Raw genomic sequence first — 13988 nt, forward strand, 5'->3', positions numbered from 1 at the left:
GTCATCAGCGAATCGTATCATTGATATCCTTTCACCTTGTATTTTAATTCCACTCCTGAACCTTTCTTTTATTTCCATCATTGCTTCCTCGATGTACAGATTGAAGAGTGGGGGCGAAAGGCTACAGCCTTGTCTTACACCCTTCTTAATACGAGCACTTCGTTCTTGATCGTCCACTCTTATTATTCCCTCCTGGTTGTTGTACATATTGCATATGACCCGTCTCTCCCTATAGCTTACCTCTACTTTTTTTTAGAATCTCGAACAGCTTGCACCATTTTATATTGTCGAACGCTTTTTCCAGGTCGACAAATCCTATGAAAGTGTCTTGATTTTTCTTTAGCCTTGCTTCCATTATTAGCCGTAACGTCAGAATTGCCTCTCTCGTCCCTTTACTTTTCCTAAGGCCAAATTGATCGTTACCTAGCGCATTCTCAATTTTCTTTTCCATTCTTCTTTATATTATTATTGTAAGCAGCTTCGATGCATGAGCTGTTAAGCTGATTGTGTGATAATTCTCGCACGGCAGCTCTTGCCGTCTTCGGAATTGTGTGGATGATACTTTTCCGAAAGTCAGATGGTATGTCGCCAGACTCATATATTCTACACACCAACGTGAATAGTCGTTTTGTTGCCACTTCCCCCAATGATTTTAGAAATTCTGATGGAATGTTATCTATCCCTTGTGCCTTATTTGACGTTAGTCCTCCAAAGCTCTTTTAAATTCCGATTCTAATACTGGATCCCCTATCTCTTCTAAATCGACTCCTGTTTCTTCTTCTATCACATCAGACAAATCTTCACCCTCATAGAGGCTTTCAATGTATTTTTCCCACCTATCTGCTCTCTCCTCTGCATTTAACAGTGGAATTCCCGTTGCACTCTTAATGGTACCACCGTTGCTTTTAATGTCACCAAAGGTTGTTTTGACTTTCCTGTATGCTGAGTCTGTCCTTCCGACAGTCATATCTTTTTCGATGTCTTCACATTTTTCCTGCAGCCATTTCGTCTTAGCATCCCTGCACTTCCTATTTATTTCATTCCTCAGCGACTTGTATTTCTGTATTCCTGATTTGCCCGGAACATGTTTGTACTTCCTCCTTTCATCAATCAAAAGTATTTCTTCTGTTACCCATGGTTTCTTCGCAGCTACCTTCTTTGTACCTATGTTTTCCTTCCCAACTTCTGTGATGGCCCTTCTCAGAGATGTCCATTCCTCTTCAACTGTACTGCCTACTGCGCCATTCCTTATTGCTGTATCTATAGCGTTAGAGAACTTCAAACGTATCTCGTCATTCCTTAGTACTTCCGTATCCCACTTCTTTGCGTATTGATTCTTCCTGACTAATGTCTCGAACTTCAGCCTACTCTTCATCACTACTACATTGTGATCTGAGTCTATATCTGCTCCTGGGTACGCCTTACAATCCAGTATCTGATTTCGGAATCTCTGTCTGACCATGATGTAATCTAATTGAAATCTTCCCGTATCTCCCGGCCTTTTCCAAGTATACCTCCTCCTCTTGTGATTCTTGAACAGGGTATTCGCTATTACTAGCTGAAACTTGTTACAGAACTCAGTTAGTCTTTCTTCTCTTTCATTCCTTGTCCCAAGCCCATATTCTCCTGTAACCTTTTCTTCTACTCCTTCCCCTACAAATGCATTCCAGTCGCCCATGACTATTAGATTTTCGTCCCCCTTTACATACTGCATTACCCTTTCAATATCCTCATACACTTTCTCTATCTGTTCATCTTCAGCTTGTGACGTCGGCATGTATACCTGAACTATCGTTGTCGGTGTTGGTCTGCTGTAGATTCTGATTAGAACAACCCGGTCACTGAACTGTTCACAGTAACACACCCTCTCCCCTACCTTCCTATTCATAACGAATCCTAAGCCTGTTATACCATTTTCTGCTGCTGTTGATATTACCCGATACTCATCTGACCAGAAATCCTTGTCTTCCTTCCACTTCACTTCACTGACCCCTACTATATCTAGATTGAGCCTTTGCATTTCCCTTTTCAGATTTTCTAGTTTCCCTACCACGTTCAAGCTTCTGACATTCCACGCCTCAATCTTTTTGTCATGGTAACCTCCCCCGTGGCAGTCCATTCCCGGAGATGCGAATGGGGGACTATTCCGGAATCTTTTGCCAATGGAGAGATCATCATGACACTTCTTCAATTACAGGCCACATGTCCTGAGGATACACGTTACGTGTCTTTAATGCAGTGGTTTCCATTGCTTTCTGCATCCTCATGTCGTTGATCATTGCTGATTCTTCCGCCTTTAGGGGCAATATCCCACCCCTAGGACAAGAGAGTGCCCTGAACCTCTATCCGCTCCTCCGCATCTTTGACAAGGCCGTTGGCAGAATGAGGCTGACTTCTTATGCCGGAAGTCTTCGGCCGCCAATGCTGATTATTTATCAATCACATTAGTGATATGGGCCTGTAATTCAGCAAATTACTCCTACTTCCTTTTTTGAGTATTGGTGTGACTTGAGCAAATTTCCACTCTGTAGGTACGGATCTTTCTGTGAGCTAGTGGTTGTATATAATTGCTAAATATGGAGCTACAGTATTCAAAGTTTGCCGGCCGAAGTGGCCGTGCGGTTAATGGCGCTGCAGCCTGGAATCCTGCCTCGGGCATGGATGTTTGTGTCCTTAGGTTAGTTAGGTTTAACTAGTTCTAGGGGACTAATGACCTCAGCAGTTGAGTCCCATAGTGCTCAGAGCCATTTGAACCATTTATAATTTTTTTTATTTTTATTTTTTTTTATTTTTTATTTTTATAGTTGGTGTATATTTCCTGGATTTTGCTTTGCTGACAAGTACCACTGAAATTTTGCCTACATGTAGCATACAAACAGGAGACACCAGGAAGTGAAAGCTGTGTTTTTGACAGAATTTTCCACTCTTTAGGTACGGATCTTTCTGTGAGTGAGTGGTCATATAAATTGCTAAATATGAAGCTACAGTATTCTAAGTTTTTTTTTTATAAATTTGGTGTATATTTCCTCGATTTTGGCTTGCTGACAAGTACCACGACAGTTTTGCCTACATGTAGCATATAAACAGGTGTAACCAGGAAGCGAAAGCTGTGTTTCTGACAGAATTTTCCACTCTTTAGGTACGGATCTTTCTGTGGGCGAATGGTCGTATATAATTGCTAAATATGGAGCTACAGTATTCTAAGTTATTTTTGATTAAGTTGGTGTATATTTCCTGGATTTTGGTTTGCTGACAAGTACCAGTGCGGTCCTGTGTACATGTAGCATAGAAACAGGTGAAGCCAGGAAGTGAAAGCTGTGTTTCTGTCAGAAATCTGTTCAGCTGAGTAGTTCATTAGAATGTCGTCTGTCTTGTCCAGAATTGCAGGCCGAGGTGCCCGCCTATCTGGAACACGTCTCCAACTACTCACGGGATGTTGCGCAGTTGCTGTCACATGGTGTGACGCACATATCAGCAGCTTTAGTTCCATTCGCATTCGAGATCATGGTAAGTAACGTTTTTCTTCCTCAGTTTGTTACACCTTTGATGAATGAGGAAGTGACACACACAGCCGCGCGTAAGTGGTCAGTTCTGAGAGTCTGCTTCCTATGTCTGATTCACACTGTCGTTATCTTTGCCTGTCCGATTGTAACGTTAACCATCTGTAACAGTTCTGACTCTCCCGTCAGATACTTGTAGCGTTGTTAGAGAGAGAGAGAATGCAAGCTGAAAACGAATAAGGACGGAGAAAAAATTCAACCCTTTCGTCTTCCTCGTAATGTGTTAGCAGTCTGCTGAGTCAGAAATTGAATTACTAGTGCAGACTTCACGAAGAATGTAATAATTCCAATCCTAAAGAAAGCGGGCATTTCAGATGTGAAAATTACCGAACTATCAGTTTAATAAGCCACGGCTGCAAAATACTAACACGAATTCTTTACAGACGAACGGAAAAACTGATAGAAGCCGAATTCTGGGAAGATCAGTTTGGATTCCGTACAAATGTTGGAACACGTGACGCAATGCTGACCCTGATCTTAGGAAATAGATTAAGAAAAGGCAAACCTACGTTTCTAGCATTTGTAGACTTAGAGAAAGCTTTTAACAATGTTGACTGGAATACTCTCTTTCAAAAGGGTAAAATACAGGAAGTGAAAGGCTATTTACAATTTGTGCAGAAACCACATGGCACTTATAAGAGTCGAGGGGCATGAAAGGGAAGCTGTGGTTAGGAAGGGAGTGAGACAGGGTTGTAGCCTATTCCCAATGCTATTCAATCTGTATATTGAGCAAGCAGTAAAGGAAACAAAAGAAAAGTTCGGAGTAGGTATTAAAATCCATAAAGAAGAAATCAAAACTTTGACGTACGCCGATGACATTGTAATACTGTCATAGACATACTTGGAAGAGCAGTTCAACGGAATGGACAGTGTCTTGAAAGGATGATAATTTGAACATCAACAAAAACAAAACGAGGATAATGGAATGTAGTCGAATTAAACCGGGTGATGCTGCGGGAATTACATTAGGAAATGAGACACTTAAAGGAGTAAATGAGTTTTTTTATTTGGGGAGCTAAATAACTGATGATGGTCGAAGTAGAGAGGATATAAAATGTAGACTGGCAATGGCAAGGAAAGCATTTCTGAAGAAGAGAAATTTGTTAACATCGAGTATAGATTTAAGTGTAAGGAAGTCGTTTCTGAATGTATTGGTATGGAGTGTAGCCATGTATGGAAGTGAAACGTGGACGATAAATAGTTTGGACAAGAAGAGAATAGAAACTTTCGAAATGTGGTGCTATAGAACAATGGTGAAGATGAGATGGGTAGATCACATAACTTATGAGGAGGTATTGAACAGAATTGAAGGGAAGAGAAATTTGTGGCACAACTTGACTAGAAGAAGGGATCGGTTGGTAGGGCGTATTCTGAGGCATCGATGGATCACCAATTTAGTATTGGAGGGCAGCGTGGAGGGTAAAAATCGTAGAGAGAGACCAAGATATGAATACACTCAACAGATTCAGAAGGATGTAGGTTGCAGTAGGAGCTGGGAGATGAATAAACTTGGACAGGATAGGGTCGCATGGAGAGCTGCATCAAACCAGTCTCTGGACTGAAGACCACACACATATATAAAAAAAAAAGAAGCAAAAGGTAGGCCAGAAGCCTAATGTCTCTGTGCTTTCTAAAACACAGTAAATAACTCATCAGTTTCTTTATGAATAGCATATATCGGATATTAACAAAGACATAGATGAATAAATATATTTATAAGCACGCTGCAACCTTTTTTTCGTGTAACTGTGGAGTACTTATGGTCTGACGCAATCGATAGTAATCAACCACTTTGACCTCCAATAACTCAAGTACTATTTACGTTACATGCCTGTAATTCCAAGCAATTTAGGTTTACACTAATAGCTTTCTAAAGACATGGTCATCGCCAAATCGGATGAAGCGTTTATATTTTGGAAATTTGTTGCTGGGGATTACTTGTCTAATTTACCGTCAGATACTAAACTTTAAGCTAATAAAGATTTTGGAAATCTGATTACAACATTAGAATCTCCGTGCAAATAATGGTCATCTACCGTTCACTGTTCCTATTTTGCTTTTTATTTCACAGTTCAGTAAACCTTCTTCCTGTTTTCGTGCTTGATCTATGTTCAGTTATTGATAGTCTGTCCACTGGGCTCCCGTACCTCTAAATCTGAGGGGGATGCAATGGGCAGTTTCCCTTGTGAGAAGCAACGCGAACCATATGCTAATTACTTGCTCGTCCGCGGTGCACGTAATAATGAGGGAAACAATTGTTTCGCGCCGACCACGGCACGCAATATAACCTCCCTCCCGCGGCACGGCAAACACTCTCTCGTTCTCGGTCCAGATTATTTGTTGATGTTTTTTCTCTGTCGATCTATCGGTACGTTTCTGCAGCTCAACATATCTAGCTTAAAATTACACTTTCAAATCATTCCGAATACATCGATTTACATTGTAATACAAAATTGCTACTTCACATTATCATGTTGACGGAAAAAAAATTACTTGTTAATAAACGTGGGAGTACACAGCAACAGAAAAAAATGAAAATAGGAATTACATTCACGACGACTACATCTCGACCCAACGTTTGAAACCATGTATTCAGCCTCGCTTATCCGCAGAACAAACAGATTATATTTAAGGAAAAGGAGCTCGTGATAAGTTTCTCAACATACGACAAAGGATGGAGAAATTGCTAGAGCTTTGTGTTCTTGTCTTATCTGCTTTCGTGATTATAGGAAAGCCTTTGACTGTGTTGTCTGGGAAAAGTTGTGACAGGTACCTCAGAGTTTGGTGTCTCACCGCACTTGACAGTACTGATCAGAAGTTCACACAATAATCACCTCGCAGCTTCGAAGACAAGTGCTGGTACATCTCATTTCTTCAGTGTACCAAAAAGAGTCAGACAGGGTTGAGTTCTATGCCCCCAACTGTACAATATTTATATCGATATAGAAATGACAATATGGAGTGGCGATATTTTTATTTATATTAGACTTTCTAGCAGTTTGCTAAACCACGAGGAAATGTAGATGATAAACAGGTATTCATTGGACAAATATATTATACTAGAACTGACATGTGTTTACATTTTCACGCAATTTGAGTGCATAGATCCTGAGAAATCAGTACCCATAACAACCACCTCCGACCGTAATAACGGCCTTGATACGCCTGGGCATTGAGTCAAACAGAGCTTGGATGGCGTGTACAGGTACAGCTGCCCATGAAGGTTCAACACGATACCACAGTTCATCAAGAATAGTGACTGGCGTATTGTGACGAGCCAGTTGCTCGGCCACCATTGACCAGACGTTTTCAAGTGGTGAGAGATCTGGAGAATGTGCTAGCCAGGGCAGATGTCGAAAATTTATGTATCTAGAAAGGCCCATACAGGACCTGCAACATGCGGTCATACATTATCCTTCTGAAATGTAGGGTTTCGCAGGGATCGAATGGTGGAGCCACGGGTCGTAACACATCTGAAATGTAACGTCCACTGTTCAAAGTGCCGTCAATGCGAACAAGAGGTGACCGAGACATGTAACCAATGGCACCCCATACCATCACGCCGGGTGATACACCAGTATGGCGATGGCGAATACACGCTTCCAATGTGCGTTCACCGCGATGTCGCCAAACACGGATGTGACCATCACGATGCTGTAAACAGCGGGTGGTTGTTGTCTTGCAAACGTCCCCATCTGTTGACTCAGGGATCCAGACGTGGCTGCACGATCCGGTACAGCCATGCGGCTAATATGCCTGTCACATCGACTGCTAGTGATACGAGGCCGTTTGGATCCAGCACGGCGTTCCGTATTACCCTCCTGTACCCACCGATTCCACATTCTGCTAACAGTCATTGGATCTCGACCAACGCGAGCAGCAATATCGTGATACTATAAACAGCAATCGCGAAAGGCTACAATCCGACCTTTATCAAAGTCGGAAACGAGATGGTACACCTTTCTCCTCCTTACACGAGGCATCACGACAACGTTTCACCAGGCAACGCCGGTCAACTGCTGTTTGTGTATGAGAAATCGGTTGGAAACTTCCCTCATGTCAGCACGTTGTAAGTGTCGCCACCGGCGCCAACCTTGTGTGAATGCTCTGAAAAGCTAATCATTTGCATATCACAGCATCTTCTTCCTGTCGGTTAAATTTCGCGTCTGTAGCACGTCATCATCCTGGTGTAGCAATTTTAATGGCCAGTAGTGTATGAAGCTGTTGTTTCGAAATTGTAGTAAAAAATAATTTTACTTTCACTGTGTGGAGTTGTTTCAAATGGCTCTGAGCACTATGGGACTTAACATGTATGGTCATCAGTCCCCTAGAACTTAGAACTACTTAAACGTAACTAACCTAAGGACAGCACACAACACCCAGTCATTGAGAGGCAGAGAAAATCCCTGACCCCGCCGGGAATCGAACCCGGGACACTGTGTGGAGTCTTACTACTTTTCGAGCTCCGATCACGTCCAGTATTTCTCTTTGACTCCCTTCACGGAAGTATAGGTGGTAAAAAGAAGAAGTCAGAATGCACTAGGTGATGGTTGTGTCAATTAAACAACAAGTTTCCCGACGTTGAGAAATTCTTGCTATAAGGGTGATAAGCTGGTAGCTAGCTTGTTGATGTACAGAATATCTAATAATAACTCAATACTTAATTATACAGATCTAAAACCGGCAGTATTTTTACAATGTGAACCCGATATATTTATAGGCCCGTCCGTTTTCTGACGATATATCGACACATTTTTCGATATGTCGATGGCCTGTAACGATATCTCTTTAATATCAATATATTGGCTTTCCTATATTTTTGAAAATGTCAACACTCCTTGTTGCGAGACACGGACTCTTAAAGCCAGAGACAAACAGTTGTAATGTTGATGCATTAATTTGTTCTGAAAGCGGTGCTGATATTCATGACAATAAAAGCGGGTTAAAAGCTGTGAGCTATCTGGGGAAGTTAACCTTGCATTACTGACCAGTCTAGCTTACCAAATTCCCAACCAGATTAACATTAATTATAATCTTTTAGTAGTCATCTTACGATAAAAGACAATTTAAATAAAAAGAAGTAAATCAGTTTATATTTGGACATTTATTTTAACATTGATCATTGTTCCGTTAAAATTTCAGCAAATTAAACTTGATTCATAACTAAACTGGTGCCTTATTTAGGATTGTGAAAATGTGAGTTTGTAATCTTACGGAACACATCAAATATGGAACCAAGATTGGGAGACTGCATACAACACTGCATTCATAAAATAGCACACTAAGAAAGTTGAAGCATATGCAAGAGGAAATTAACCACAACCAACCGATTCAATCTTCACCCAAAGAAGTTACGTTCGTAGCGCAATCCAGTCCGTCATGAAATTACCATACACTCTTATACTAAATTCGTACTAACTCTCTGTGAAATCTTCCCAAAAAGAATATCTGAGGGCTACTTTGATAATTACACTACATGCTTTACGTGGTCAACTTGGTTTACACAAAGAGTGTAACTCCACAATAATTTTTATAATTAAAATAAATTACATCGAAACACAAATTACAAAAGAAAAACCTTGAACTGGTTACTATCGTCTTACTATGAACCTGATTGGTCAAACAATAGTATAAGCACGTGGTACTGGTCTCATAAAGTACACCCCATGTGGCTTGAACATAAAGAAAAGTTGCTATATTGAAAAATATTGTCAAGACGAGATGTTACAATCTCACGCACTTTCGCACTTAAGATTGATGACCTTAGTTAGAGTTACGGATCATCCACACGTGGTTCCACTTTACTCACAAAGTAGTGACAAAGCAACTACTGGAAGACATTCTGAACTTCACACTCGAACTACACTGAATTACAATTTAAGATAACATCAGATATTTTAGATCTAAACCGAAATAAAGGTGATTAAATTTTCAGTTAGGCTGGACTTAAAAAATCCATTGTCCTACGGACTTAGCAGAGACGCGCTTAGCTGGAGATCTTACCACTTCAGACGCTCGCTGCAAACCGACTGGCTTGGGCCCCTACCGAGGGTGCTTAACAAATACAAACGGAAGTGACCAGAGAGGCAGCTTCCTATACCAATATGACAAGGGACGGACAGGACCATACCAAGAATAGAAACCTCTTTGCTTTTAGAAAGCGTAGCTACCTGTTCTGACGTTAGTCCTACTGTTATCTAGCAGACAGGCTTGTCTGCTACCATCAAGCATGCAACTAGAAATACATTTGCTCATTCATCCTTTCACACAGAAGGGTAGGGGGATGACAGTATCTTATCACATACGACATATAAAAGAAAGTGGATGTAGGTTCCGTATGAGACTGTGTGACATGAATTACATATAAACTGTGTTTTAAAGTGTAGTGGTGTGACAGATCGTTGTTGATTATGTGTAAAAGTAACACGTTCCACTGCTCAGTCTCCTCCCTGATATCCAGAAACACCACAGTAAATTTAGAAGTGGAATGTATGCCGTAAATGACAACAGTTTTAAAAAATTAACGTAAAAGGAATCCAACAGAGACCTTTCACAGTGCATCAAAGCATTTGAGCTTTGGAGCTGGCGCGTGATGCTGCACATAAAACAGACCGAAAGAAGAACAAATGCGTCCATCATTGACCAACTTATTATCTGCAGGCGCCTTTTTCTCGTGTCAACCAAAAAATTCTCCATTTCTATGGCCATATTGTGAGAAGAGGTGGAGAAAATCTCGAGAAAATAATCATGAAAGGAAGCGTCGTGGTCACAAGACCGGAGGGAGGGGCAACGAGCGGGTGGACGGATCAAATCAAGAACATCTCTGGTCTTCCTCTTCAGATGGTTCAGTGAGAAGCTGGTAACTGGCCGGGGTGGAGACGCTTGGTTCGTCGGTTCACGACGCTCTCCGAAGGGGAGGGCAATGAGCAGGTGGATGGATCAAATCAAGAACATCTCTGGTCTGTCAGCTCAGAAGGTTCTGAGAGAAGCTGGTAACTGGCCAGGGTGGAGACATATGATTAGTCGGGTCACAACGCTCAGCAATCAGCACAACGATTTGTGATGGTGATGACATGAGGCAAACAGGAACATAGCTGTAGGAAAAAATAAATTTACAGTACTCATCCTGAAAAGACTATTTCGATGTATCAAGAAAAGTAAAGTGGAAAACAAGGAAAAAGAAAGCACAGCAAAAGGAAAAAAAAATCTGGATCGTGTTCACATACTGTTGCTACCTAGAAATAATTGGAACTCTCTTATCTGTTATTATAGGTTGAAAATTGTCTGTATTTAATAAGACATCGCTAGACATTTTGGATTCATGTTGCAACGGCTGTAGAAAACTAAGTGTTAGTCCATGTGCCGGCCACAATTTAAATGCTACATAATAGCGCTACCTATAAGTGTAAATTAAGACTGGCTGCTGCTTGCGAATATTATGCTAGTAATTTCAATTATTCTCTGTGTTTCTCAGAAAATGGACCCGAATGATGAGCAACTGAGTACCTGGATTAATCACGTGGAGCATATGAGGGACATGCTACACACGAAATTAAGGGGTTGGGTACAGGATATGCAATATGTCAGCGAGCAGACAGCGAATTACAAGGTGGAAGAAGACAAGAAGTCGCCTGGGAAGTTTATAATAAGGTATAAACCAGTATACATTGAAACCAATGTTAAACTCATTGTTGTGTTGTGTTGTGGTCTTCAGTCCAGAGACTGGTTTGATGCAGCTCTCCAAGCTACTCTATCCTCTGCAAGCTTCTTCATCTCCGAATAACTATTGCAACCTATAACCCTTTGAATCTGCTCAGTGTATTCATCTCTTGGTCTCCCTCTACGATTTTTACCCTCCGCGCTTCCCTCCAGTACTAAATTGGAGATCCATTGATGACTCAGAACGTGTCCTACCAAACGATCCCTTCCAGTCAAGTTGTGGCACAATTCTATTCAGTACCTCCACATTAGTTACGTGATCTACCCATCCAATCTTCAGCATTCTTCCGTAGCGCCATATTTCGAACGCTTCTATTCTCTTCAAGTCTAAACTACTTATCCAAACTATTTTATCAAACTATCTAAACCATTTTATCATACTCATTATGACTCTTGAATCAATTTTTGCTTAACTGTTACAGAAACTACTAAGATTATTTAGTTCAGGAAGGAGATGGTTACAGCAACTACTCATTACAGGAGTCCGTTTGGTCTTCAATTTTTGATGTTGTATTTTGTGTTCAAATGGGTCACATGATACGCAGCAGATGAGCAGAGCAAACCATTATAATGAACGGTGTTACTACTTTTACTAGAGGGAGTACTGTTGCTTTCGTGTACTACCTAAGTTTTTATAATTTATCTAAACAGTGATAACTTGGGAAAACCTCTGGCTACACTGGCAGTCGTAGTTAGGTCAACAGTTCAGCGGCATCGACGTTGCTTGGCTGCTAATGGGGGTCACTTTAAACACGTAAAATAACCCTCCACTTGTGCAATAATTGTAACGGAATGCCATTTTGTTCTATTAATACTGACTATTGAAGAGCGTCTACATTTTTCTGGACCCCTCTGTATACATTTAAAATCAATTCAGACTATACGGTGAGTCACGATCTGTTGCCACCAAGTTTGTGGGACAAAAGTTGAATGGGACAACGGGGTCCATAATATGACGTTGCTTTCTGGTTTCTAGGTTCGGCCGCTTCGGAGGTATGAAGGTCCACTTTTTTTTTTAATGGGATGCTATAATCTGGTACTTATTTTCTGATAGCGGCTATCGAGACGAATCCAATGATGTGTAACAGTAAGGTCTTTGAAGGTCAACGAAGGTCACAAAGGTGGCATGAACGTCCATTTACAGAAGATGTTCGTATTGATGACCATTGGTAATACTGCAGGGCCACAATCTTCTTATGATGGATTGAGTGGTATTCCTTATCACATCGGCACTTATCGAAGCACATGCTCTGACAATTCTCTCTCTCATATCTTCAGGTGTAGCTGGAACGTATTTATAAACAATGTCTTTTACGAATCCCCTCAAGAATAAATACAGAGGCATCAAGTATGGCGAACGAGCCGGCCACGACACATCTCCGCGTCCAATCCAACGATTTGGGAATTGTCTCTGCAACTCATGTCTAGCCGTCAGCGAAAACTGTTCCGGACACCCATCGTGTAGACACCACATTCTGTTCCTTGTTTCGAAAGGTATTTCTTCCAAAAACAGACCTAATGTTTCTTACAAGAATGTGGTGTACTTCCTACCATTAAGATTTCCTTCGATGAAATAGGGGACTATAATTCTTTCCTCCAGAATCTCACACTGTACATTCACCGACCACGGTTTTTGGTGTGCAACTTATCGCAGCCAACACGGATTTTCAGTTGCCCTGTAATGCATGTTATGCAAACTAGCGCTTCCATGGTTCGTGAATGTACCCTCGTCGATAAATAAAATCGAATTAATAAAGTGTCATCCCTCTAAATCTGAAGTGAAGTCCATCGGCAGAATTCAATGTGACGCATACAATCTGTACCAGTTAATTCTTGGTGGAGACTGATATGGTAAGGTTGATATTTATGCCGATGCAGAGGATATTCCCTTGCGATTTGACGCGAACTAACACAAGGATATCGAACCACAGTTGCAACAGTACCAATTTCCGTTCCCTCATTACTAACTATCATTTGCCGGATGTGTTCCTGATGCGTTGAAGAACCAGTTGCATGTGGCTGAGCGGTTCTAGGCGCTTCAGTCTGGAACCGTGCCACCGCTACGGTCGCAGGTTCGAATCCTGACTCGGGCATGGATGTGTGTGATGTCCTTAGGTTAGTTAGGTTTAAGTAGTTGTAAGTGCTAGGGGACTGACGGCCTCAGATGTTAAGTCCCATAGTGCTCAGATCCATTTTTGATCCAGTTGTTCTCAATTTATAATACACACGTGTAGGGTGAGTACGTTGGGGATATCTTTCAGCGAATAACTCTCTAGATTTCACTGAATTTCGTTGGCAGTCTCTGTAAATGAGAAGCATATCGACGTATTCTTCGAAGGAATACGCCTTTCACATTCGCTTGATTCGACGATACTAGTCATGTCGTTCCCATTAGTGATGTATTGTGAAACCATCGAATGGTGTTTACATATCGATGGCACGTTAGATGGATAGCCCGTATTCGGCGAATATTTACTATTTGCATGTTATACGAGAGAGAACTGTCAGAGCATGTGCTTCGGTAAGTGCCGAAGTGATAAGGAATATCACTCAATACATGATAAGAAGATCGCAGCACTGCATAGTTACCAATGGTCATCACTTTGAACATTTTCTGTAAATGGTCGCTCATACCACATACACGTGAGGCAATACTGACCCTACGACTTATCTTAGAATAAAGATTAAGGAAAGGCAAACCTACATTTC

The 13988-nt window shown here is 41.2% G+C and overlaps 1 protein-coding gene across 2 annotated transcripts in view; it reads left to right on the forward strand.

Annotated features, from left to right (window-relative positions):
• Positions 1-13988, forward strand: part of LOC126210629 (uncharacterized) — a 186270-nt gene that overhangs the window by 140328 nt on the left and 31954 nt on the right. The window contains exons 4-5 of one of the 2 annotated variants that reach the window (XM_049939932.1): positions 3380-3507; positions 11035-11210. The exons of the other annotated variant lie outside the window; for it this stretch is intronic. Coding sequence (XP_049795889.1) covers positions 3380-3507; positions 11035-11210 — 304 coding nt within the window. The remainder of the gene's footprint in view (positions 1-3379; positions 3508-11034; positions 11211-13988) is intronic. 2 annotated transcript variants of the gene reach the window in all.

The sequence above is a fragment of the Schistocerca nitens genome, chromosome 10 (assembly GCF_023898315.1).
Source record: "Schistocerca nitens isolate TAMUIC-IGC-003100 chromosome 10, iqSchNite1.1, whole genome shotgun sequence".
In the NCBI taxonomy this organism is placed as follows: domain Eukaryota; kingdom Metazoa; phylum Arthropoda; class Insecta; order Orthoptera; family Acrididae; genus Schistocerca; species Schistocerca nitens.